Source organism: Aulonocara sp. 'chitande type north' Nkhata Bay, linkage group LG7, assembly GCF_057382095.1.
Source record: "Aulonocara sp. 'chitande type north' Nkhata Bay isolate Kocher_YH1m ecotype deep benthic linkage group LG7, A_spYH_male_GT1.1, whole genome shotgun sequence".
Lineage (NCBI taxonomy): Eukaryota > Metazoa > Chordata > Actinopteri > Cichliformes > Cichlidae > Aulonocara > Aulonocara sp. 'chitande type north' Nkhata Bay.
Genome location: NC_141350.1, coordinates 64,959,950 through 64,987,752, shown reverse-complemented (window position 1 = coordinate 64,987,752; position 27,803 = coordinate 64,959,950). Strand labels below are relative to the sequence as shown.

The window sequence follows — 27,803 nt, the reverse complement described above, 5'->3', positions numbered from 1 at the left end:
CACTCTTTGTTGGTTAACGATACACCTAAAGGTATAAATTCTTGCATTTTAATTCTGTTCAGTTTACTTCTTTTGAATTAAATTGTATTTATAATGTACAAAATCACAACAACAGTCATCTTAAAGTGCTACATCCCCCTATAAGCAAGCACTTGGCGACAATGGGAAAGAAAAACTCTCTTTTAGAAGAAACCTCCAGCAGGGAGGGGCGGCCATCTGTTGTGACCGTTTGGGGGTGAGGTGAGGAAGAAGGAACGAAGCCACGCTGTGGAAGAGAGACAGAGATGATTAATAATAACTAATGATTCAATACAAAGAGGTATATAAACACATTGTGAGTGAAGAAGAAACACAGTGCATCATGGGAAGCCCCCAGTAGCTTAGATGTATTTTGGCATAACTAAGGGAGGATTCAGGGGTCACCTGGCCCAGCCCCAACTATATGCTTTATCAAAATGTAAACTTTGAAGCCTAATCTTAAAAGTAGAGAGGGTGTCTTTCTTCCAGATCTATACTGGAAGCTGGTTCTCCAGATGTCTGTTTTTAAATATCCTAAAAATCACAAGTAAGCCTGCAGTCTGAGAGCAAAGTGCTCTAATTGATTGATACAGTACTATAAGGTCTTTGAGATATGACGCAGCCTGATTAGTCATCACCTTAAGTGATGAAAAGGATTTTCAATTTGGTTCTGGATTTAACAGGGAGCCAATGAAGAGAATCTAATATGGGAGAAATAAGGTTCCAAAAGAGGATGCATCAAGGTGGCATCCCAGTCCCATCCCAATGCCTGAACCACCAGCTTTGGCCTTTTGATATAAGGAGCAGCGGCTCCAGGCTGTCTGCACTCCTCACACTAACTCTGAGTCCACTCTACAGAAGAAATCATCTCAGCCGCTTGAAGATGCAACTAACTCTTTCTGCTTGGAGTATAACCCAAAATGGAATCGACACTGAATGCTCATATTGTTCACCTAATGTTGTTTTTTTCATTATTACCTTTTTTTCCCACCAATAATTCAGCAGTTTAAGTAAGTCAAGCACAGACAGGAGACGGAGCTAATAAGTGTTGCTTTTGATTGACACGGTTATAAATAATGATTGAACTGTTCAAACGAAGCTCAACACTGCACTGTGTGATCTGAACATGGTGATGGGACTGTAGTCTACAAATTCCAGGAAATACGCAGAGTAGATGGTTAATGACATGGTACCATAACTGGTACAGAGCGTCAGAGACAGATAGCCCAACTGAGGAGAGACTCAGACGGGCCTCTGTGGGCTCTGGGATTTTCCTCGGCTCCAGTAAATAACAAGCCAGCGCTAATATCAGAGAGGGAGCAGAGTTTTCTTGTGCATTTTAAAGAAAGCTCAGAGGCATCGTGGTCAGACAGACTGTCCCTCCACCAAATAACTCGCTGTGTTTGCAGTCATCCGTGTTACTGAAGTGTCCTTGAGAAAGAGACTTCTTTGCCTGGGCTGTCACATGATCCTCCTGGTTTGTCTGTGTTTACATTCATGCACTGCGTCACCCATTAGTATCATATAAAATATCATATCAAGTTCTTAGAGAGCTCAGCAGTGTTTTTAAATATTATATATGTAATAGTAATTTATCTAATTAAACACCTTATTGGATCGCTTGCTTTCATTGTATTTGTTACCATTTTTTAGTTACTAACTTTTGAACATGGGGCTGCTGTCTGGTTATTAGAACCAAAAAGCCTGACTTAAAAAAGAATTTGAACTGTACTTTTCCCCCCATCATTAACAATTTAACAAGTAGATGAAAAATTATTATTGTGGGCCGGCATTAAAACTAATTATTTCCACTTACCTTGACCTAACTATGCATGTTACTTTTCAAGAAGATTGTTTGTCCTGAGAAATGCGTAATGTGTGTCTTTGTCCTAAGATGTAACCAAGTCCAGGATCTTCTGTTGCATGTCTTTTATTTTCTTCCATCTCACTGTGAGCTTGTTCTGCTGGGCACTAAAGGCTTAAATACCGAACAGATGAAAATTATTACCATTTTGTGTTATATAAATATGCAGGCATCCAATAAAACATGATGCAGCAAGTAAACTCTTAGCCTCGGTTGGTAAACTAAATCTTCCATGCAGTTCTCCTCCTGCAGCCTGAATGTGAGTTTGCATATATGCTTCAGTGCAACAAAACTGAGCCTGTTTAGAGACTCAGGTTTGCAGCGAGTGGTCCTGGACTTTAGACAAACTGAAAGGCAGCGGCTCCAGTCATACTGATTCTGTGTGAGCCAGCTACACTGCTTGTATTATGCTGATTTCAATCAGTCGTTAAGTAGCAGTTGTGCTGTTCTCCAAATATATGAAAGGTAAAAAGAAAAAATGTAGCAAGACAAGAGTGGAGGTGTGGTGCTGCTGTGCACGACTATTTATTTTCTATCTGAGGCTGTCTGTGTGCATTTGGATTTTTTTTAAGCTGGTCTGTATCTGCAGTGAGTGTTTTTAGCCTTCGGAAGTCGATGCTGTTTTCTCTTTACCAAATTCTGTTGAACTTAAGTCAGAGATACAAGAATAGCAGCAGAGCAGCAGTCGGTCCTGGTGAGCCTGGGGAGCTGGTTTGTGTGTGTTGGGGAGGGGAGCTTTGTTCATGCGTTTGTCCTCTGTGGGTCTATTCTTTGTGTGTTTGTCTTTAAGTAGACTGTCACTATCTCAGTCCAAGTCCAGACCTCCTGTCTCAGGGGAAGAATAGCATGTACATAAACAACTGAGCACTCACATGAAGGACATGGTTAGTCTCAGTCAGAAACCTGACATATTCCATTGTTTTTACTCATCATGCGTAACGCCAGGCGTCGGCTTAAGGAGAATAAACTCCTTGATATTTCAGGCTAAGCTAAAGTGATAACGTACTAAAACAAAATTCAGCTAGCTTCAGTCTCTGTCTCTTACAGCTGATTTTTAGGTGATTTACTGGAGCACTAATCCAAAGCAAGATTGAGACTTTGGAATAATCTTAAAACATCCTTAAAAAGGAAGCATTAAACAGTTTTCCATCGGAAACATTCCTTATGCCTGCCTCTTTTCCTTTCCTGAATCCTACTCTCTATCTGCCTCCTCACTGTGTTTTCCTTCCTTTTCTCGTCTGTTTCTCTTTCCTCGTCTCCATAAATAAGTACCGTTGCTATCAGCAGCTTTTCGATGCAACCACCCACTCTTGAAGCGATTAATAAAATCTTGTTGAAAGGCACAGCGCCCGTTGCTGCCCCGACTAACCCTTTCTGCGTCCCCCCTTGCAGCTGGGAGAAACGAGTGGACCAGCGGGGCAGGTTCTACTATGTGGACCACAACACCAGAACCACCACGTGGCAGAGGCCTACAGCCGAGTCTGTGCGAAACTACCAGCAGTGGCAGAGCCAGCGCAGCCAGCTGCAGGGCGCCATGCACCAGTTCAGCCAGCGCTTCCTCTACCAGGTACCACAGGGTTTTAGTGGTTTCCAGCATGCAGTACACTGGCCTTTAAAGAGCTCAGTCAAAGATGTTTTTGAATACTTTAAAAATGTTGGAACAATTGGAAAGTAACCCCACTAGTAGCATATATCCATTTAAGCTACAGTGTTGCAAGTTGAGAACAAATAACCTTGGTGGTTAAAGCCCTTAAATGTTTACAACAGACTCTTGTTATCTCTCTGATGCATAAACCTATGTGGTGACAGCATTTCCAGATAACACCAAGCATCTACTTACATATTCTGGGTTATTTTTCTGGCAGTGTTGGTCAATGCTTTGAGCCAAACCATAAACGTGTGTCTGTCCATCCAACTCCTCATAAATCTATCTCAACAGCTGATCATCTGATCGCCTTTAAACTTGCTGGTTAAACTGTTTAGGACTTAAACGAAGTGCAGTGGTGAGCAGTTCTCATGTTTTGGCTAAAAGTTTTTTTTGAGTACTGCATGCGCCACTCTGTCCACAGGACAGGGTCCACACGCACACAGAGTTTACCGTATTCCCAGATTTCATAACCCTAAATTTACACAGTATTTAGGGCTTTGCAGGCATGTGTAGATACATATCCCCTTTTTAAACCTGGAAGTTTATTATTTCTTATTATGTGAATTGTTGCAACCAAAGATACCCAGGGTTAAATTCTTTATGAACATGCACTACACTAGTGAGGTTGCAAAAATCTCTGGGTCTCTTCCACAGTGTGTTTTGCCCTCGCTGAGCCCGATTCTTCCTGTTAAAAGGGAGTTTTTCCTTCCCGCTGTTGCTGAGTGCAAAATCCAAGGAGGTCATTTGGTTATTAGAGTTTTCTCTGTTTCATTGTAGGGCCTTTACTTTACAGTATAAACCACCTTGAGGCAAATGCTGTTGTAAATTTGCATTACATAAATACAACTGAAATGAATTGAAAAGTGGCTATAAATTGGTCAAGTGCTGAGACGAGAGGGAACGCGGTACTGTATCTTGGTATGTCTGAATCAAGCTATAAGGAACATTAATGTAATAGCCACCTAGTCTCAGTAAAGCTGTCTCTTTGTGTCGTTTAGACACAGCTATCCTCCCCCATTCTGGCGGGTTTGAAATTGAGGAAAATAAAGTTGGTTAAAAACACCAGACTTTTGAGGCGGAAGATTCCATGTTTTGGAAAAGCCGTCCTTCATTTAGACTGAGGAGACGGTGAAATTCTTGAATTTGGCACAAAACGTTTGCTTTGTTTAGATTTGGACATGACTGTCACGCAGGCACCACGAGACTAATGTCTGTATGATTTGAGTAAGTCGAGCAGTCTGAAGGCGTCGTCTGCGGGGGGTTAGGGATGATATTTGAGACTTGTTTATAGTATTTTTCCAGCGCAGCCAGTTGATGTTTGGCCGCACTTCTGACAATCACAATCTTCTCCATGAAGCAGCCAAGGTCAGATTGCAGCCAGACAGTAAAAACTTATGGGGCTAAAACAACAGAGCCTTCTCAATGGACCATTAGTAAAAAAACGCCTTAAAACTCTTATAGGCTTCTATAAAAACACCCCGCCTTGCACTCCCCGTGCTGGTGTTTCAGTTTTTATGAAATCTGTGTGTTCGTCTCAGTCTTTCTGTTTTACTCTGTCTGCTTGTGGCGGCTTATTTTATATGCTTCCAGCTGTCTGATTCCTTTGTCGTGTTTGTCGTCTTTGAAACAACCTTCACTTGTTTTTTATCAGCTTGTCCTTTTTGCTCCAGTCATTTTTTAAATGCTCTCATCATCTTTCAGCTCTTTTATCCATCAGTGAGTCCCTCCCTTTTTACACTTGTTTCACTCATTGTTGATTTCACGATGGACAGTATCTGTTTGACATGATCTGAGTTTGAACTTGAAGGCAAAACATTTAATGGAAAACACTGTCAAAGTTAGCTTTGGTCTTCATTGTGGCTTGTATTTTTCCTGACTTCTTGTCTACACACGTTAATTACTTTGGACTGCTGCAGTTGTTAGGGATGCATTGATGTGTTATGTTGATCAGATCACTCTGAAATCTCCAAAAAGAATGGCACGATCTCCTCATTTGACTTTTATACATAGCACAGACAAAGCAATAGCAAACAGTAGGTAGGTTGGAGATACTTTCCAGCTGCTGCGTCAGCAGTTTTCCTTTGTTTCTATGTTTGCAGAAGTTTTCAACTAAACTGAAAACAGCAGCCAAGTGAACCTGCACAGTTCATCTCAAAAACGATCATTCATCTGTCGGCTTCTTACGATTACAAAGCATAATGTTGTTATCAGGTGTGCACTCGGAATGAGAGCAGAGAGAGGAGAAATTAGCATGATCATAAATTACAGCCTGTGTAGTAAAGGCTCTAATACTGAGCTGAAATGAGAGAAGTGCTTATAAAGAAGGCGAATTATTGTTTATTTGGTCCTGTTCTCAGGTGCTAATTTAATTTTAATTTAATTCATTTAACACTGATATTGGATTGATGTTCTCTATCAGCAGATATGCATAGACAGGGTGTCCGTATCAAATGGAAACAGTCCTCTTTTGATTACATCACCGGTCTTTCCTTTTATTTTACTTTTTTTCACATTCTCATATAAGATGAAAGCTGTATCAGTGTTTGTTATCTCGATCTGATACTGACCCTGTCTCAAGACAGATGAGTCTTTTAATTATTTTTTTTTAAACAGAGCAGTGGATTTTAACATACCGTTTCTAAATATCTTATTTTTCTTTAGAAAGCATAAATTATTTAAATTTGCACACAACAACAGAATTATTTTGGAAAAAAAATCAGGATTATTAGACATTTTTATTGAACCACAGCACAAATCACTGCTGTCCAATGATGTGCTTTGACTTTGTAATGCTCAAAGCTTGTAAAATCAAGTTAAAGCCTGACACCTATTTTACACACAGTATAAAAACCTTTGAGCTGTCACTCGAGCACATCCTGCCAAAAACAAAACAGGGGGCGTGTGTAAGACTACAACAAACAACTTCAAGCTGTTATCCAGCAAAGAGGATACACGTCTGACTGTTTAGCATCAGGGAGGCTAATAATTTAGTTTAATTTGATTAATATAGTTTTTTTGATTTTGTGAAATAATTTTATTTTAATGTAAAATAAAGTAAAATAATGAAAGCAGTGTTTGGAAAAGCTACGTTAAAAATCCTTGCACTGTTTAACAGTACTTGGAAAATCAAATTTTCATACAGGGGGTAAGAGTTTTGTCATCTGTATCAGTTGTAGCTATGGGGACAGAAGCCCCACCCACCTGCTCTTCATACTTTTTAATTGCGAGGGACGGCCAATCAGAAGAAAGGGTTAAAGGGAGGAGGAAATGCAGCTAGAATAGTTTGAAGCTCCAGTGTACGATAAATGAACATTATCAAAGATTATTCTCTGCCCAGGTAGAGTTCAAGAATAAATATATAAAGGAGGAAATGAGCAGTGTTTTTCACGCAAACTAGTGAATTTAAAGGAGGATTCGTGGTCTGCTGATTATTTGATGGCGTCTGCGTCACCTGTTATCTTCAGCACAGACGTCCTCTTCGTCTTAGCTAATCAGTGCAACAGTGCAGTGTTTTGGCTTTTTAATTTGTGCACAAATTTTTGTATATTTTTTTTTAATTAAATTTTTCTAATAAACCTCAAATTCACCTTTTCTCCCTGACCTTTGTCTTGTTGTGACATTTGAATTTCCCAGCAAAGCGTATGTCTGTGTCAACACGATCAGCATCTTCAATGAGGCATCGTCTGAGAACAGACCCCACTTCTTCACCCGAGCTTGGCCCCGATACTCAATGATGTGAAGAATATTTTCAATCAGGTCCTTGAGCAGACTAAGCAGAGGCTGACTAATGGCCAACTTAGCCCATATGTAAACATTTCCAGTGATGTCAGATTGTATAAGTAACGTAAAAATAGTTGAACAAACAAAAACAAAGTTATAAGCGGTGTCACTATTCATTCAGGTTTTTAATGTCCGCACAGAAAGGTTCAGTTCGAGCTGGAAACTTTTTCTTTCCTCGCCCCTCCCTTCCTCCCTCTCTCCTTCCAAGTGTGTGAGAAAACCCAAGAGTCAGGTCTGCCCTCCGTGTTGATAGTACACTGCTCTGTCTTGGAATGCCCACACTGCTGATAGCAGCGACTATTTATGGTCCCAGTGTGTGTGAACAAGGAACACACACACAAACTCTTCATAGTTTTCCTGTGAACACAGCCACATGTTCTGCTGCCTGGCTCACACTCTCACCATGACTCCTCCAAAGCTTTCTTCCATTTTTCCCCCCCAATTACATTTTTTTTTGTTTGTGGTGGAACTTTACTGGTAAATGTCCCATTAGTCAAGTTTGCAATATTGGTGATGATATTGTGATATGGAGCTATATGATCTTGCCATGCAGTCATGTGCTCCTCCTCTGTGTGTGTTGGTGCAGATGTGTTCACAGGGCTGTAATGTTGAGGTCAGGTGCCACATTTCTCCTCTGAAGCACATGACAACTAAAGAGAGCCAAGGGGCCAGTCGCCCTCTTAAATGGACCATGCCGCTGCAATGAGACTGTGCACACACTCAAAAACATGGACTGTCTAAAGCTCCATAAACACAGGCACCAAAGTAATCATGCACTGGGTGTTGTAAAGGAGTTGGACACTCGAGTACTGAAACTTTTCAGCTGCTTACTGATGGTTTTGTGTGTCTGCCTTTTTTTTTAGAGTGGGAGGTGAGACGATTTTGTTGGTAGTGACTATAGGACACACTTTGAACTAGAGCAGGGCGATATGGCCAAAAATATTTATCACGATATATATTTGAAAATTTGCGATAACGATATAACCGACGATATAATTGATGCGAGACAAAATACAACTCCACAACATTACTAGCGCAAAAAGACAACCTTCCATTTATTTTCACTTAAACAAGAAGCTGGTTTTTATGTACATTAAAGCTTTATAAAAATGTAACAGTGCAAATGCAAATTCCTTGCTGAAAGTTTAACCAAAAGGCATTTCCAGTAGAAATGGGCTGACATATCCTGAGCATAACCATGTATAATATCCACTGAAGTTAAAAAGAGGTGCTTTGCAACATTAAACTGCAGTGTGCAGTACGCATTTTTCGGACCATAAGGTGCACGGGATTATAAGGCACATTAAGTGAAACAAAGCAGTCAGATAAATCAAACTTTATTAAACTCATTCTTCTTGCTTCCTCCACTTCTGTACCATTGATTCATTAATGTTGAATTCTCTGCAGCTGCTCTATTCCCATGTTGCAGTATATTAATGACTAACCTCGTATTGTGGATGGATTATCTCAGTTGTTCTCCTGACTGAAGTTTGGTCCGTTTACAGCATCCTGCCATGCGATTGCATTTGTCTCTAACCATGAAGAACCTTCACGTTAACTTTTATAAGTGGAAAAGTGTTAGTGTTCGTCCTCCAGCTTCACTGTTTATGTTATGCTAACATAGCTGTGTCGCTAGCGATCACGTAGCACATCATTATATACCAGCTAGCCCAACTTCAGTAACCCTACAAACGTCACTGCTGTTTAGTTTCCTGTCTTCATCTATGTTGGAAGTGATAGCAGAGCTGTACGTTTGATTTTTTTTCAGAAATCTCTCCGTCAGAACATGCAATATCATGCTTAGGTAACTAGCGAAACTAGCGAGCTAACTTCCGCTAGCTTCCTGCTAACTTCTAACTCCGTTAAATGTAATAACTTTTGTTTTCATGGATGCCTGGAAGTTAAACTTTATAGTTACACCTGGTAAAGCAGCAATGCTGATCGTTTTATTAAAGATGAAAGAATTTAGACAGTTTTTAACTCTAAGTGATGCTGCAGTGTTCGTTTGACCTGAAGCATACGGAGTTTAGGACCCAGATTACTCCCAGATTTAAGAGCATCTTAGTCCGACAAATATGACAATAACAACGGCCGCTTGCATGTTCTGCAAAAAAATGTGCTTTGTTGTGTATCTGACGGACAAACACCAAACCAGTTCCACATCACGGAAGTTGCACCATTTTTACAAACCAATTCTGGTTCATCTGTTTCACTCAACAATCGGCCATGTGCGTATGAAAACAAAGGCACTGCGCATGCGCGTTTTACTCCCATTCTATCGCGATATGTCATTTTCCTATCGTTGCCTAACATTATACCGGTATTACCGTGAACGGTATAATATGGCCCAGCCCTACTTTGAACAGAATGCTTGAGATTTTAAGGTTAGCTGCTTTTGTGGTATCTGCCACTTGGGCACTTTTTAACATCACATTACTGCACGGTATTGTGCAAAAGTGTTGAGAACATGGAAAATAGGTACAACGATTTAACATCTGCAAACATACATGGAGCTACAATATATATGTGTGAAAAATAAAGCCTGTACAACTGTAACAAGTTTCAAAGTCAATATTTGGTGTGACCCTCTTTATCCTTGAACAGTCTGACCTCTCTGAGGCAGCTTTCTTGTAATTTCTTGAAGTAGTCTTCAGGAATAGTGCTCCAAGGTTCTTGAAGGACATTGAAATTTCTTATTTGGATGTTGGCTGATTTTTTTTTTTTCTTAAATTCTCTGTGAGCATGATCCCACACTGCTTCAGTAACATTGAGGTCCGGGCTCTGGGGAGGCCAGCCCATGACTGAGTGTTCCACTGTGTGTCTTTCTACCGAGGTTTGCTTTAACAGCATTCACAGTGTGTTTGGGATTATTTTCATGCTATAAAATGAAAGTGATATTAATCTGAAGCTTTTCTAAATGATATAGCATGGCGGGTCAAAATCTGACTGTACCTTTCTGTGTTCACAATTCCACCAATTTTCACAACATCTCCAACACCGCTGGGTTAAACGCAGCCCCAATCCATGACAGAGCACCCACTGATCTTTACAGATGTTTTTGAACACACGGATGAAATCGGATGTCACTGTCCCCACATGCCAGGGCAGCGCAGTTCTGTAGTAGAAGAGTTGACGAGGAAGCGGTCCACCTTTGCCAGTTGGGTTGTAGAGGGCTGTCTTTTTCTAGCTCTCTTTACAGTGATGTGGAAAAAACAAACCGCTTTTAAACTTTCAGTTTTCAGTGAGATCTTAACATCGTTCAAACGGCAAAAAGTTTTGACTTGATGGTACAAGAGGATTCATCCCAACCAACCAAGAGTTTGCAACAAATGCAAAAAGATATTTTAAAAAATTGCTTTGTGAGTTTTTTAACTCGAATGTGAATATTTTGTGCACTTTTTATTATCGCATGACTGTAAAAAAAAAAGATTGTCTATCTCTTTGAGCAGATTTTACCTTCGTGATATTTTAGCCACAAAGCAGTTAGGAGGGAAAATAACTGTCACATTAATGTGGAATGAAAATAATGATTGCAGCTGCAGTCCTCGCAGTGATAGAAGTTCCAAATGTGTGTTTGGCGAGTAATTGCTGCTCGTTAGAAGCCCCAGTGAGAGTAGCTCGCAGTCATTAACTGCTGTTTTCCGGCCCTCCCCCATTTCTGCCTTTCCTTTTTATTTACCTCTACTCTTTCCTTTAACCCCTCCCCAATCTTTCTGTCGCCTCTCCAGAATCCCCCCAATCTCCCGTTTCCCTCTCCAAAATCCCCGTTTTCTGCTTCGCCTCAAAAATATCTGTAGTTTTATCTCTACTCGTTTCAGATAACCTCCCCCTTTCTTACCCTCTTCATTCTCAGCTCTCACATCACTCATTCACTCGCTCCCCCTCACCTTCCCTCAGAGGCCTTCCTCCCTCCCTCATTTCCCCCTTGCCCTCTAACTTTTGGCCCTTTCTGGCTGCAACAAGGACTCCTTAACAGCTCTACCTGAATCAGCCCTGTGTTTTATCACTTGAACAGAAAACTCACACAGTCCACATGACTGGATGTGACGTCGACTTCTGTTTACACTCAGTTCGTCATAGAGCACTTTTATAACAGGAAAGGAACAATGAACAGAGCCTATAAAACTGCACTCATGCTGGTCTTTATATCATTGTGAATTTATTCATGGAAATTAGAAGATTTAAACCAATTAGGAACTTACTGTGTGCTGTCAAATCGAGTCTTTAAGCCCTCATGGCAGTTTTCATAAGAGCTAGTGCTGTATCCTTTCAATTTCCAAAGACATTTTGGCCAATAATCTCATTCAGAAAAAGAAGTCTTCTCAGCTTGACAACATTGTTTAGAACTAGTAATAAAAAGTAATAAAGTAATGCACTTATTCACATCACTTATTCATCAGCAACAGTGTTTCACTTTCAAGCAGAAACGTTCTTGTTTTGCTGCTTTCCTTCATCGTTTGCGAAGTTAACGTGTGGTTGTAGACTTGACTAGACAACACAAATAGATGTGACATTATAGTAGGTTAGTGTGTAATATGCTTCATAATTTTTGGAATTTAAGTCAAGTTAAAAGTCAATTAATTGAGAAAATCATTCAAATATTTTTTGGGAAAATTGAAAATAATTAGTTTCCACACTATGTACACCATTTAAAATCACAGAGTGACAACAACGTGTTTGTATCTGTTACCTATAATAACGACAACACCTCAAGTCAGCCCTACATGTCTGCCATACATCACAGTATCAGTTTATTATTGTAGGGTCTTTACCATACAATATATAGTGCCTTGAGACAACTGGTGCTGTGATTTGGTGCGATAAGAATAGAGCTGAATTGAACTGAAGACTGTCCTTTAGAAGGAAAAGAGCAGCAAGTAAGTATAAATGTTTGTCCATTTCTGGCTGCTTCACGGGGCAGTAGCAGTTTAAGCTACCTAAACTACCAGACCTCCCAGACCTCCCTGTCCCTAGCCACCTTCTTCAGCTCTTCTTCAGGGGCACCACTGTCCGAAGCCTGGGTCCTGGCTCTACTCTGAGGTCTCCTTCTATTTGGTCATACCCAAAACACCTTAATTTGCTCTTTTCCATGTGGAGGAGTAGAACCTCTACTGTGAACCTCTGAGAATCCCTCCATGAATCACGCCTTTATTGTGTTAAAGGAGCTTTGGTGATGCCAGCAGGTGTCACTTTGCCCCTGGTAGAGTCTCCCAAGGCAGATTGGTCCCGGGTGAGGGGCTGGCCTAAGGTTGATTTAGAGTCAAAGTGACCTCTGAAACAATGGACCATGTTTATCAGGCCTACCCTGGATCCAGGCGTGGGGCAGGTGCTGGTTGGCGAGCCTCTGGGGCCCTCAGCCTGAATGAGCCACATAGGCCAGCCCTCCCGTGGATTGTTCAGCCGCAGTGTGGATCAGGAGGTAGTGAAAGGCAGAGGGCTTAAAACCGGCTCCCGGGACATGTTTCACATGTCTTTGTTTATTTGTTTGTTTATAATTCAGTTTTAATCAGTTATTAAGGTTTCCTGATGAGCTTTCCCTCGCTGTCTCCCAGTGAGTCTTTTCCTGTTTCAATACGGTAGGTTCTGTTCATTTGATTAACACCAAGAGTGATGGAGCAGTGAGTGTGGTCACAGTCATAGAGTCTGAAAAATATCAATATCCAGCAGTAGGTTATTGATAACATGGCAGTTTAGCCCCATTATTACACCTACCCATGGAAAGAATGACAAAAATATGTTCGAAAGTCAGTCAAGTTTAATGTGTTGCTCTTCAAATGTTGTAGTTCTTTTTTAGCATTTTAACTTCACTGTCAGATGTTCTTTGGCATATTGTTAATACATCACATAACACAGAAAATTACATTATAATCAATCCGAAAATCTTTCAGTACATCAAGAAAAAGAGTGGTTAATCATCACTTTTAGTTTAAGGTTGTAAAAGTATCTTTAAAAATCTCATATAGGTGTGCAGCTGTAAATTCACACAGCACCATAAACACTGGACAATTATGAGCCATTAATTTGTTTGAATGTGTTAGTTTCAAAGACCCACACAGATAAAGTGTCGACTGGCTCATGAACTCCCTGACCTCAGATTTTCCCGTCTCCAGCTGTGCACACACCATCCTCTCTGCTCTCTGCAGATGTGGAAAGCAAGCAACAAGTCCTCTTTGCAACCAAAATGTGACGAAGGATTTCACAGTGCAAAAGCATTTCAGTTTTGTTTTGTGTGTGTTTTTTTTTGTTTTGTTTTTTTTTAACTTGCCTCTGAAGTGTTAAAAGCAACCAGCTGAAATTGCCATTTTCACCTGTGGTGCCTGGCCTTGAACGAGGCCTTTGTGGCGTATTTCTTCCAGGTCCATAATACCCAACCTTTATTTCACACTTTTGTGCCAGCACGCCGCTTTTCCCTCGCTTCCTCTCCCCTCCCTTGTTTTCTCAGCCTCCTTTTCTTTTCTTCCCTCCAGCCTCACTGCGTCTGGAAGCTGCTGAAGAGCTGAATGGTCAGAGCCAAGATGAAGTCATCGTGTCTTTATATCATTATATTCTCCTTTTACCTTTTTTAGTCACAGAAAACCCATAAGGGTGGGGCGCCGGGGCATAGATTGGCTGTCGATGGGAACAACACACACACACACACACACACACACACACACACACACACACACACACACACACACACACACACACACACACACCCTTTAACCCTGCTATGTGCCCACTCTTGCTCCTCCAGCAGGCCCAGTCCTTTCCATCCCAGTTCCCTCACTGTTTCCATGACACAGCTTCTTTAAATGGGCACAGTCACATTTTTTGGAGGGAGGGGGGGCGGGATGGTGTTTAAGGTGATGCTGACATTCGGTGGATAGTACTCCACTTTATGGTTACTCAGGAAATAATCATTGCTTGTGTGGTGCAATATGTCTATGTGGGGAAAAAAAATCTTTGAAGGTTCACCAGCTTTCATTTGGAAAATGCTGGTTTGCCACCTTCCCTTCATAGCCAACAGAAGACAACAAAGACTACCTGTGCTGTCTAAACCCGCCCCTTAATAAACCAGTGCTCAGCCTGTTTTCTAAGAGTGTAAATTAGGTTATTTATTGCAGCTACAACTGTCCAGTTGCAGGTTTTTGAGGAACTGCTCATCCAAACATGAATGAGTGATTTGAATCATTTGACACAGGAAACCAAAGACATAATGCAATATCATGTTTGAGTTGAGAGGTTTCGTGTTAGAAATAGGCTCGGGCTCCACATTTAATTCGGTTCAATTTGCACTTGGCGGCAGCAGGAAGAAAAAACTCCCTTTTAACAGGAAGAACCTCCGACAGGAGCAGACTCAGGGAGGGGCGGGGCATCTGCTGCGACTGGTTGAAGTTCAGGGAACTGAGAGAAAAGACACACTATTATAATCACTAAACTTAGGGGTAAGAGGTTGAATCCAAACAATCCAAATCATTGATAGTTTGTCCCCTTTATAACTATTGTGTGCTGGGATGATGTAAAGTTAATGGTGTGGCGGCTGTAATTAACTGGTGGGCTGCCCAACTGCAATAGTTGGAACTGGAGCATTTGTTTAGGTGGCTTGCTAGTTGGCACAGACCTTAAAGAGGTTTGTGCTTCTGTTTTTGTGGTAGTTCATTTATTAGCACCCACACAGTCAACTTAGAATCATGCAAATGCAACAACTTAGCAAAATGCTAACATTAAGGCTTCAACCTGTATAAAGTCGCCGCGTCCATCTTTTATATACAGTCCCTGGTTTGTGTGTCATCTCTCCACACACGTTGGAGCAGAAACACAAAGTGTTTTTACCCAAAATATGACAGTGGGCCTCATGGCACTGCACATACTCACTCACGTCCTCAGCAACACACCCAGCAAGTTAGGCAGAGTGTCGATCAGCTGTCCATCAGAAAGGTCGTGAATCCGCCTAAAAGTTTTTCTAATTGATTTCGGGGGGGTTTTCTCCCAAGCGGAGCTTTTTATGGCTAAATAGCAGCGTTTTTATTTACAGCAGCACCACAACATGTTGTCATGAGAATGAGGAGCACTCTGCTTGGTGGTGCAGGGAATGTTGTTGAAGCTGCTTGCGACACACCTAAATCGTCCCTTTTGATAAAAATCTTCTGCTAACTCCTAACAAGCATCTTTTCAGCTGCTTTTCCACTCATGCTAATATATTCCTGTATGTGTGTGTGTGTGTGTGTGTGTTCCCCCATAAGAACATACACTGACTGACTGTTTGTCATGGACAAACTTTCCACACCATGGCGCACACATGTTCTTTTTTTTTTTTTCATTTTCAGTGTGTATGTGTGTATGAGTACAGGCTGAGTAAACCCCACAGTGGTTTCCAGGCCCAGGGTGAATAAAGGTGCCTTTTGTCAGGCGTGGGGTGGGTGGGGGCCAGGGAGGTGGGTGGTGTCCAGTCTGGAACAAGCATGAATGTTCCCTCAGTTCCCTCAGACATCGCACTTCCCTGCCTACTTTCACAGCAGCGCTAGAAGAGAGCGAGAGAAAGGAGGCGGTGGTGGAGGAGGAGGACCTCTGGGTGGGGTAGGGAGGAGGTGAGCGGGAAGCTGGTGGGGGGGTGGGGCTTGCATCCAGCCAGTGAGCTCATTGGAACAGCGTTGTTGTTTTATCCTCCTACCGAGCGTGTAGTTTTTGGAAGGCATACGAGCCGCCGGCCGGCCAGCTCTCTCAGTCGCCCCTCAGTGCTGAGGCAGAGAGGAGCTACCCCACTACCCCGTCCTCATCCACCTTTTCTCCCCATAACCCACACATACACCCTCACTTAGCCACAGATATCGCTGAGGGAGGGAGGTCGAGCAGAGACTTGGTCGCGACAGTTAGGAGCACCTGTATGAGTTTTTCTCAGTTTTTCTTCACCCACCTGAGCTCTGATTGGTTTATTCACAACATGTTGTGTGTTTTTGTTTTCCACAACTTTTTTGCGATGGTGGCGACGAGGACCGAGAGAAAACCGGAGCAAAAGCAAGCTATGAGAGGAGACACTTAAAGGTGTCCTAACCGGATTTGTTTTCTCTCTGTGTTCCCCCCCCCTCAGCCATCCGGTGCTCCGGTGGAAAATGACCCTCTGGGCCCGCTGCCTCCTGGATGGGGTGAGTTCATCTAACGCACGCACACATGCACACACTTCTGCGACTGTTAACAAACTCCAGGCAAAGACGAGAATATTCTAAAATCGTCTCCAGGTGTGCTAGATTTACAGCCTGTTTGAAAAGAGTGATTCTGCCTCCCTCACCGGTCCTGCAGGTAGGTTTGGCGACACTCAAACTACCTGACGTGAACCTTCGATTTAATGGTTCAAAATGCGCTTTCCTTATGTGCGTGCAGCTGTTAGGTGGAGGTGTTGGAAAACAGTTGCTGCACGGTGAAATTTTCCCTCCCTTTTACAGATCTCAAAGCACATTTTTGGAGATTTCAAACCTTTCTTCTGGTTCTGTGGCTATTACATTTGTCCTGAATCACTGACCTGTGAGCCAGCCAACTGTTAATTGATTGATAAATCCCTCCACTGATGGTGATTTTCATTCCCGTGTAGAAAAGCTGGATAAAGTGTCTCATGGTTTCTTTTCAGCGCTCTACTCATTTATCACTGTACGCTTTCCTTTTGCTCTGAAATCCACAAATTACAGAGGGCTGCGTTATTGATGGGGCTCTTCATCATCCACCGCTGCCCCAAAAGAGCAATGTAACCGGAGCCACGGCGAATTGTCCCCCGCACATTCATTCATAAACGAACGCTGCTGGCAGCTCCCGGTCCGCCAACATTTTCACAGACTTCATCACAGCCGTGTTCTCTCCAAAAATAAAAAATAAAAACCCCCAGCTTTCTGCCCGTGATGCCTTTTCAACATGTTGCGGTACCTCAAAACCTCAATTACATCGCTGGCTCTGATTTGCTTCTCGGGTGCGCTTTTTTTTTTTTTTTTTTTTTTCTCATCTGCGGTTGCTCCGATTTGAAAAAGAGAAAGATGGGAGATGGAGGAGAAAAGAAGGGAAAGTGGCAAGTGGGGTGGTTATAGTAAAGTGGGGGGTGGAGTGAGTAGGAGTTGCAATGCGAGCACTACTGTTTCTGAACCCTCCACACACTCCTGTTAATGAGAAAAAGATGTCAGACCAGCGGCGGGAGGAGGAGGATGGGGCACCAGTGTACACTCTCTGCTGTATGTCTGTGGTCACTCTGACACACACACACACACACACACACACACACACATATTTTGCTTTACCCCGGTGAGGTATTTGGATCACCCCACAGCGAAATGCCACAAAGACTCGCTGCTTTTCTCTCATAGCGGCGAGATTTTTTTCTTCTTCTCCTCTCGGTCAGGTGATCCCTCTGATCCCGTCGAGTGTGGAGTTTTCCAAGAACCTCTGAGCCCACTGAGCATGCTCCTTCTGCCCCATTTGTCTCCACAGAGAAGCGTCAGGACAATGGCAGGGTGTATTTCGTCAACCACAACACACGGACGACGCAGTGGGATGATCCTCGGACCCAAGGGTGAGACAGCGAGCTGGAAAATATCTCTGTGTGCGTGCATGTGTTGGCCTGCTTGTTAGGTGGCGTGCCGCTTTGGGTGTTTGCTCATACTCAAGACGTGGTAGTCATGCACAGTTTAGTATGACAACACAGTGACTCATCTACATTATGATATAAACACGAGTAGAGTATTATCCCCGAGAGGAACATTTATTTCACAGCCTGACATAAGTTAAAAAAAAGCAGCTTTACCTCACATTATGTTGGACACAGGTCTGATGCGCTGTTGGTCATCTCGCTCACTTTCCTGATTTTCCTCTCGTCTCACCCATACTAGTTGACCCGCTGACATTTCAGAGTTTGAGCCTTCTTTGCATCTTCTTCTGGAGATTCAGTTGCTCTCCTCGGTGTGTTAGATACACCTTTGTTGCCATTCTAGATCTTTTCTAGAATCCTAAAAGCATGATTTTCTTCTTGTAAATTATTCATTTTTTAGCATGCAGCCAACTGATTATTTTCCCCTTCCCCTTTTATAGAGTCTTTGATTCAAATTTTCAGGCTAGCCAAGCAAAGCAAAAACACGTTAAAAAGACAACGTTTACGAAAAGGTGAAAAGCTGTGTTGTTCTTCTTAATTTTCATCCAAATTGGTTTGAAAAGTGAAAAACGCTGTTCCCCCTCTGCATTTCTGCAAATTCCTCGGACAACAGACAGATTTAAAAGCAGGCACTTCTTAGTAAGTAAAGTTTATTTATGTAGAACTTTTTAAGACAGGAATCTATTACAAAGCTGTATTAGCATCGTCACCTCTTACTGTGAGGTGGTGATGCCACTGTGTTAGCCTAGCATCCGGGAACACGATAGAAAGGAAACAGATTCACAGGCAGATCAGGGCGACTGCTATGAAATTTATTGTGATTAAAAAATATAAAGCATGTAAGAAAAGAAAAAAAAAAGTGGCCATAATGCGTTGGAGTGCATGGATTTGGTGAGAGACTCAGTCAGAACTACACAAAAGCATACAAAAAGAACAATTACTCAGATTAATATCACACTGCTGACACCATTTATACATCCGTATTTAATTTTAAATGATCAGGTTTTCCGTCAGTATCGTTGCACTCCTTAATAAGTGTGTGTGTGTCTGTGTAAAGTTGAAACCATTTCACAACTAAATAAAAGATCAATCAAATATCGCATTGAACAAATAAAAAAATACACTTTGTATTTTTTAAACACGGGGTGCTAAACTTTAACCTAAACACAACCTTGACCGTGACAAAAGTTTAGAGTTTTAGACCTCGGATCAACACAGTAGGTTTAAATAGAGCGACTAAAGCATCAGGGAAAGAAAACTGCTTTTCACCTTAAAGCCAAACATGCTGCTTCTGTGTCCTCTAAGCGTTCTTGTGGTTTGAAGCCACCTGAATAATCAAACCTACCATTGCCATGCTCATAGGAGGTAAACTCCACTGTGGCACACCGGCGCAGGCTTTCTGGTTTTAGCACGAGTTGGCAGGGGAAGGTATGTCAGTTTCATCCCCCGAGACGGGGCCCCTCGAGCCGGGACCGCGCTCACTGCCCTCTCCCCTGTTGCAGGATGATCAAGGAGCACCCCCTGCCCCCGGGCTGGGAGATGAAGTACACCGCCGAGGGAGTCCGATATTTCGTGGACCACAACTCGCGCACCACCACCTTTAAAGACCCTCGACCTGGGTTTGAGTCAGGGTAAATATTCTCTCAGCCCTTTCCTCCCAAAGCTGTCACAGGCCGAGGCAAAGACTTCCTAATTAAATGATCATTCGACACTTTCTCCAAAATATTTAAGTGATTTTTGCCTCGGCCTGACATAACTGCATTGAAAATATTAAGTCACACAAGCCGCTCGTTTGGTGAAAACCTGAAAATAATCTTTTTTCTAAACTCCCATCATCTTTGCTGTTCCTTTTTATCCATTACCTTTCCTTTCTCTCCTGTTTTGAATATTTCTTTGAGTCAGAGAGAATCAGTGTCACAGAGGATCTCAGAAAACTCACACACACACACACACACACACACACACTGCTCTTCCCCTCAGCCTGTGAGTGTTTGCTTTGCCTTGAAGCAGTCTCAAATCCCAGAATGTGCAGATGTGCGACAACACATCCACTGCAGACTGCGCTGGCATCTGTGTGGGTGTTTGTGCTTTTCTGTGTTTCTGCATGCAAGTGTGTATTTGCTTGTGTGGTCAGTGCTGAAGACGTGTGTGTGTGTGTGTGTGTGTGCATCGGCGAGCTGCTTTTCATGCAGATATTTGCACGTATTTTTAGGCTGCTATTTCACAGAGGCCTCCTTCACTGTTTTCTTACACTGGATCCTGCAGGAGTGTGCGTCCGCGGCCAGCGCTCTGCTGCTGCGGTCGCCATTTCCTAACCCAAACCGAGATGTGCCTGGCAGCTCGGCAAGCACAGACCCGACGCATTAGAGGCCTCCTTCTTCTTCACTCCCCCCCAAATCATCTGTCTAACTCTACTTCTGCTTCTCAGCCTCTGTGCTGCTGACAAGGCAGATATCCACTGTGTGTGCGCGTGCGTGTGCGCATACAGTGGGTTGGTGGAGCTTATACTAACACAGCTGCGGGGCCAGGCTCACCTCTGTCTTTGCGACTCAGACACTCGAGGGCTGTAGAGCTGATGCAAATTAAGTATTCCTCAAAAGAGGACGCCAAATTTCTGTTGGTCAGCTGACCTTTAGAGTTCTGTTGAAACTTGTAAAATTGACCAACTTTCTCTGTTTTCTGTGTGTGTGTGTCTGTGTGTGTGCGCGTGCAGGTCACGGCAGGGCGGTTCACCAGGCGCTTACGACCGCAGCTTCAGGTGGAAATACCACCAGTTCCGTTTCCTGTGCCATGTAAGTGTTAAATAGAGTCTGTAGCCACAATAAAACTCCCCACTTTGCTCACCTTGATTATTGCAGTCTGGATCTGTTCACCCAGAGAAGGAAAAAAAAGCATAATTCACTCTAAGACTGGAAAAGTGTGGCCAAAAAATATATTTTCAGTTTTCTGGACGACTTGGTTTTCAGGCAGTTATTTCCTCTCTACATAAACTCAAGACAAAACATCACTTTCTTTATTAAAACTGCACACCTTTCCTCACGAGCTACAGCAGTATAGGGCCAAACTAGAGAGAAACTATCGTTTTACACATCACAAGCATTATTGCATAGACCGTTTAGACTGATTGGGAGTTGAAGGCTACATCTGCTTGTGCACATTCTAATACTGTAGAAAGAAAACCTGTGAAATCCTGATAATAAGGGAAAAATGTCAGTTTGTGGCGTTAGAGTGCTGCCACTTTCAGTCATTACCGTCATAGAAGCGCAGCTGTTTACTGGTGCAAGCCTTTGAACAGGAGAACAGAGTGCACGTTCAGAATTAGAGAGTATTTCAAAAACGGCAAGATTTTTTTGGTTTTAGCCTCATATAAAATCTTCGAGTCTTCTTAACGCAAAGTTGGACTTTCAGGAGGCTTTTATTTTGTAGTAGACACGGCTTTAGGAGCATTCACATGTTAGCGGCATGTGAACCAAACCAAACTGATTGGCAAGCGCTTTATATCTGTCAAGTGACATTTCCACTGTGACTGAACTCAGACTGAGCTAAGCTAAGCCACATGATGTCATTGTGGTTACGGGGAGGTCTTAGAGGGGGAGGCATCCATGGATCCACAGACAGCTTCAGATACTGTCTCGAAAAAAGAGAAAATCTCAGGTTGCATATGTAGGCATCGTTACCAGTTTGTTTATACTTATGGTGTCTGGAAAAATCTTATTACTAGCTTCTATTTAAGCCCCCTGGATGAACTGGAGTTAGTTGGTATGCTCCAGCATCAAGCTCTTCCCATCTGTCCTGTCAGTCTTCATTTAATCTCAGTGTTCTGATTCATACTCAAGAAGATTTGATGAAGATGCCATAGCTTTATTTTAAATGTATTTGCCATTTTGTTAAAAATCTTTAAAAGTTGAACTATGTGTGTCTGTGAGCCATAGTGTTCTTCACTTTTTGCCGCTTTTTATCCTCCGTATACTTCACACCCAGCAGCCTGAGACTAAAAAGAGAAACATCAGTAATGAGATGGTACAGATCAAGCAGTGACGTGCTCTGTAAACGCTGTACCTGTTTTAAATGCTGACACATGTGAATTGTAGAAAGGGATTAGGATTGGGATTACAGAAATATCCCGAGGTTTTCTTCTCGCCTTGATGGTGGTGTTCTTTTTTTTCTTTTTGTAATGTGCAGTCTAATGCCTTACCCAGCCACGTGAAGATCTCTGTGTCCAGACAGACGCTGTTTGAAGACTCGTTTCAGCAGGTCAGAGACGGATGAAACACACTTGTTATTTTTTTTTGTTCTTCTAGTTTACATAATGGTAACATTTAATAACTACATCTTATCTTATCTCTGCTTTGCATTGGTGCTTTATGTTATATAGAAAAACACTGTGATAAGGAATAAAGGGTTTCTGTGTGGTGAATTTTTTGAGGGCTTTTAATTTGAAAGAGCTTCTTGTATCAGGAGAATCATTTAGTTACTTTAGAAGCGAGTCTAGGAATGGCTGAAAGTGAGGCCACTTCTTGGACACCATCAACGTCTAAATAACGTGCTTTGTCATCAGATCATGAACGTGAAGCCATACGATCTTCGTCGCCGGCTCTACATCATTATGAGAGGGGAGGAGGGGCTGGACTACGGTGGCATCGCCAGGTGAGAACAGCCTAAAACTCTTTCCTGCAGCTTCTCTTTACATCTTCAAATTCTGTCATTTTATATGGGTTTGTTAAGCTTGTTATGTAATCCAGGGGTTTTTAACGTTGGTGATGGTGTATTTCGTCTGTTCCTGCTGCTTCTCAATCTTTGCACCAGCTTCCTGTTGGGTAAAAAAGCAACGGAAAAACCAGTGGTGTTTAAATGACTGCTTTTCAAAACTTGCGATTCTCTGAAAATCTTTGTTTTCTGCATTGTTCTTCCCCCAGCTTCATTGTTTTATTTTAAAAATTGTCCTCTACAATCTTTTTGTAAGTAAAGTGAGAAAGAAATTTTGTTTTTAAGGTCAATTTCCTGCAAGATAGGGCATCGTTACAGTTTCCATCCTGACCTGATGGTGGTAGCGTTGTCACCGTTATGATGCCTAAACCTAGACACAGTGATACCGATGTATGTCTTTCCAGCCTGTAGATGCAGTAACACAATGGCGCAGATTTTAATCTGTTGTTTTTGTCTGAAATTGTTACAGCAACATCATTTTGATATAAAACTGCCTTTTCTGCCTTCTAGAAGTGCAGACGTGTGTGATAGTGTTGGGTTACTTGTTGCTCTCTCTCTCACCCTCTCACAACATTGCTGTCCTCCTCCATCTCTCCATCCGTCCATCACACGTGTCCATGCTGCCCGCTGCGTCTGCTGTCACTCAGGTCTTCCTCTCTGTACATGTTGTTATTTTTCCTCATTTTGTTCTCTTTGGTTTTGCATTGTGTCTCTGTCTCCGGTGTCACGTCAGTGGTTTTACCCTATGGTAGGTGACATCATGCTGTTCTACCACAGGGTAGAACCACGGACGGGATGTTGGGAGGTGTCTGCGTCCGTCAGTCCATACACCCTCCTCCCTAATATTCCCAAAGGGGAGAGGGCAGGGGCCTTGGGAGTGCTTGGTTCTGGTGCTGCAGCTGGTGGAGGGGGCCCTCATTCTCTCTAACGTGCATCCTTCCACAGTCTGTTTGTGTCTTTTTATTTAGTTCTACCTGGCTGTATTTATCCTAAATGTTATATGTTTTGTCTCCATGTAATTCATGTGTCAGATTTGGCTTGTAGGATGTGTTTATAACTATAAATGTACTTTCTATTCCCATCTAAACCACTTCAGAGTCATAAGAAAAATCTTCTTTTTCAGTTAAAAGAATTGATTTAGATTAATAACTGGTCAGCGAGATCCATTATCAGAAATGAACATCATCTTAAGGATCAGCAGAATAAAGAGAATTAAACCCAACCTTATTTGGTCTTCTATTTGATTTACACGAGGCATCGATGAGCTTAAAGAAATCATCGTGTCTACAGGACATCAGTATTAAGCCGTGCCAGTGGACTTTATGTTTGGCAGTAATTTTAGAGTTGAGCTTGGCAACACCTTGTAATTGGTTCCTGTCTTTTTGACAAGAAGATTAAAAGCAGCAAATGAGTGAAAAATGAAGACGCTGGAAGTTTAGGATGATAGATGTCGTAATTATATGCTGCCAATGGAAAAAAAGCACCTCGTTCTCGTGTGGGAGAAATGCTTTTTCATTTTCCTGCTTTTCTTATAAACTCCCTGTGATCATGTGCTCTTCTGTTGACTGTACAGCTAGTATAGAATGTGTTTTGGGGTTTTTAAAATAAAATAATAGTTTTGAGGTGTTTAATTTCAGTGTTGTATGTTACTGTTAGGTCCCTGCAGGATGACAGCCTTGTGTCTTCCTCTCGTGCATTCACGTCCTCTTCTCCTCTTCCACAGGGAGTGGTTCTTCCTGCTGTCCCATGAAGTCCTGAATCCCATGTACTGCCTGTTTGAGTATGCTGGCAAGAACAACTACTGTCTGCAGATCAACCCAGCATCCTCCATAAACCCCGACCACCTCACGTACTTTCGCTTCATCGGTCGCTTCATCGCTATGGTGAGCTGTATTGAAATCGCACAAAAACACAGTTCTTTTGTTACATCTGAGCCATTTTTTTTCACTTGATCGCCACATACGGCAACATTGTATCCAGATGTGTTTAAAGTGAAACCTCAGTTTAATAAACTGAAGCGACGCTCACGTTGGGAAAGCCAAAATGCAGATGTGATGTAGTTGAGACATTCCTCTATCGTGTTGCGATCTTAGTAATATTGTTACTTTAGCAGCAAAAATGGATTTCACCGCACGTATGTAGGCTTTGTGTGTTTAACTAACCTTTGTGATTAGATGACTGCATTTCTAATCTTTGGTTAGCTAGTTTTGCTCACTGTTTAGAACAGATATCACATATTTTGGATTTTTCCTGAAAGTGCGTCACATAAAAGTCATTCCACAGGCTGTCAGCCGGGAAAGCTCTCGCTCAGAGCAGGTTTCGTTTTGAAGTAGTTTGAAGCATTCATGCACGGCATTCTGGGGTCAACTCAAAAAAATTTGTAGGTCCCAAAGCCGTCACCCTCCACCTTCCCCTCCATCTGCTACCCCACCCCTCACCCACACCATGACTTCACTGCCGCACCCAGCCCACACCCGGCAGCAGCTGCCTATATTTAGCCCTAAACTGCACATTGCTGACTTTCCTCACAAAGATCGTTGTCTCTACCCACTCCCAGCTCCCAAAGCCTCTCTGACTTTATTTCTCGTGTCTTTTCCTTACCTGCTTTGCTCTCACTTCGGTCACCCTCTGCTCTGCTTCCACAGATGCGGTGGGTCAGCAGGACAGGATAGTCTGTGACTGAGTCAGTGAGCGTCTGTGTTGTTCTTGGCTCATCGTAGCTCTGAACTCTCACAGGGTTTTTAACATTAAACAGCTCCGTCTGACTGAGTGTGCTCTCTCTGAAAACACACACACACACACGAAGGAAAGATTAAGATGTGGTTTGGAGCCGTTTGTGGTCGCTGCACATGTTTATGTCCACGTCTGAGTCTTAATGATTTGCGTTGTTCTTGTGGCTGCAGTGATTTCAGAAATAAAAGCCCCATTCATTTTTTCTGCAAGTGTGATTGGCTGTTAAAGCGTTTCTAACACTTGAATGAGCTCAAAACGGCCCCCGTGTGAATCATCAGCATGGCGCGCGTCCGAGATGAAAATATGTGTAATTTGTCGGGCGTTAATTTGAAACATGTGCAACCAGAGTCCATAAAAAAACACTAATATCGCAGAATTACAGCAGGCCAAAAATAACCTCCCTCTGTCTCTGCTTTGTTACATCCAGGAACTCAAACTTGCGCTATCATCAGCCTAACCCAATTACATTTTATGAAATGTGAGCGGTGAACACCAGGTGGCGTCTCTTATTGTGGTTTCTAATGTAATAAATCCTCCCTGCAGGCTTTGTATCATGGAAAGTTCATCGACACCGGCTTCACGCTGCCTTTCTACAAGCGAATGCTGGACAAGAAACCCACTCTCAAAGACCTGGAGTCGATAGACCCGGAGTTTTATAACTCCATCATGTGGGTCAAGTAAGTAATGCAGTTATGATTCCTCTGAATCTGTGCGCTCTGGCCACCTTATGCTCACAAGGGTAGAGGTTGGCATGTGAGTTAGTTAGTTTTAACTAATAAAAGAAATGAACAGTAGGAGTCCAGGTGAATAGGTCATACTAAGCCAGTTATATCCAAACAACAGAAACCTGGATGCAGGAAGTCTGAAAGTCTTAAAATGCCTCCCAAACCACATTGATATATCAAGTAATTGTTAAATGACTTTTAGTTGACAAACCAGCTAAAAGCTTAGCTGATAAGACTCTGAGATGCTGCTCTGTTACATGTGCTGCTGACAGTGCTGATCACAAACAGTGGAGTAGGAGCGCCCTCAGCTGGACAGACTACAAAATTTATCAGACCACCACCTAATGTGAGGTTTTACTCTAAATTAGGGATGTCAAGGTCATTTTACATCGAGGGCCACATACAGCCCACTTTGATCTGAAGTTGACTGAACAAGTGAAACTCTGTCAGTGTAAAGAAGTTTCAGTACAAATTTAATCCCTGAGATGTCTTGTTATAAGATTAGGAAGTGCAATTTCAACAATACGCCTCAGTTTCTCTACACGATAAATGTGTAAAATTACAGAAAAGGTTCTGGCAGCTGCCCAGCCTGTCCCGTATCTGTAAAACATGAAGTTTTTGTTGATTCACAGCCACTTTTATTCAATTTTATTAAGATACATTTCTAAACATGGTGAACAGAAGCATGTTTATCTGTTGCTACTTTGAGTGATAATGACTCTCAGCAGGAAAATACAGGTAAAAAATTTATGCCCGCCTTTACATTTTCTAAAGGTATCCAGTGGGCCAAATTGCAGTTTTTGCCAGGCCAATTTTGGCCTCTGGGCCTTATGTTTGACACCCCTTCTCTAAATTAACAGTATTAGTAAATACATTAAAAAAAAAATTATATTTCTGATATTTTTATATTTTATGTATGAACTGCCACATAAAGGAGTTGGTGTCGCAGTTTGTTCCAAGAAGGCTGCTGGATTTAGGTCAGTCTTGCAGGCGACACAGAGAGGACGAGGTGCTAATGTTTTTAGTTTCATTATGTGTGCGTCTGTGTTTTCAGAGAGAACAACCTGGAGGAGTGCGGTGTGGAGCTCTATTTTGCACAGGACATGGAGATCCTCGGGAAGGTTTCCACTCACCAGCTGAAGGACGACGGGGAGAACGAGCTGGTCACCGAGGAGAACAAGGAGGAGTACATCAGGTCAGTAAGCAGAAATGGGGACAGTTGGGCTGATGAAGACGGATGAGCGTAGGAGAAACAAGGTCTGTGGTGGAGAGCAAACCATAAAAAGCAGCCTCTTTGTTCACGCAGCCTGCTGACAGACTGGAGGTTCACCCGCGGGGTGGAGGAGCAAACCAAAGCCTTCCTGGACGGCTTCAACGAGGTGGTGCCTCTGGAGTGGCTTCGCTACTTTGACGAGAAGGAGCTGGAGGTGAGGCAGACTTGTATTTATTGGTGTTTAGGCTTAAAATGTCATGAATCCAGCTGTTAGCAGCTCGTTTTACTTGTGTGTGTCTCCCAGCAAAAATCACACCACGTGAAAACGATGCTTCGTGTTTTGCCTGATCGCACCATAATGCCACTCATTTGCGCCCCAGGGTTCCACTGAGGATTTAAAGTCACACGGATCAGGATCCGTGTGACACTGATATTTTGTGAATTCAGTGAAAGCCTGAGGCAGTTTAATCTCACACCATGTACTCAAATAAAGTTATTTGAGTGTAAAT

At 42.5% G+C, this 27,803-nt stretch overlaps 1 protein-coding gene across 3 annotated transcripts in view; it reads left to right on the top strand.

Moving 5' to 3' along the window:
- wwp2 (WW domain containing E3 ubiquitin protein ligase 2) overlaps positions 1–27,803 on the top strand; it is a 60,581-nt gene that overhangs the window by 29,448 nt on the left and 3,330 nt on the right. For 2 of the 3 annotated variants that reach the window (XM_086301971.1, XM_086301972.1), the window contains exons 10-20: positions 3,275–3,449; positions 16,381–16,435; positions 17,760–17,841; positions 19,419–19,547; positions 20,630–20,708; positions 22,099–22,170; positions 22,475–22,563; positions 24,347–24,506; positions 25,900–26,033; positions 27,136–27,276; positions 27,388–27,508. In XM_086301971.1, the coding sequence (XP_086158097.1) occupies positions 3,275–3,449; positions 16,381–16,435; positions 17,760–17,841; positions 19,419–19,547; positions 20,630–20,708; positions 22,099–22,170; positions 22,475–22,563; positions 24,347–24,506; positions 25,900–26,033; positions 27,136–27,276; positions 27,388–27,508 (1,237 nt within the window). The remainder of the gene's footprint in view (positions 1–3,274; positions 3,450–16,380; positions 16,436–17,759; positions 17,842–19,418; positions 19,548–20,629; positions 20,709–22,098; positions 22,171–22,474; positions 22,564–24,346; positions 24,507–25,899; positions 26,034–27,135; positions 27,277–27,387; positions 27,509–27,803) is intronic. The other variant, XM_086301973.1, reaches the window with a different exon arrangement.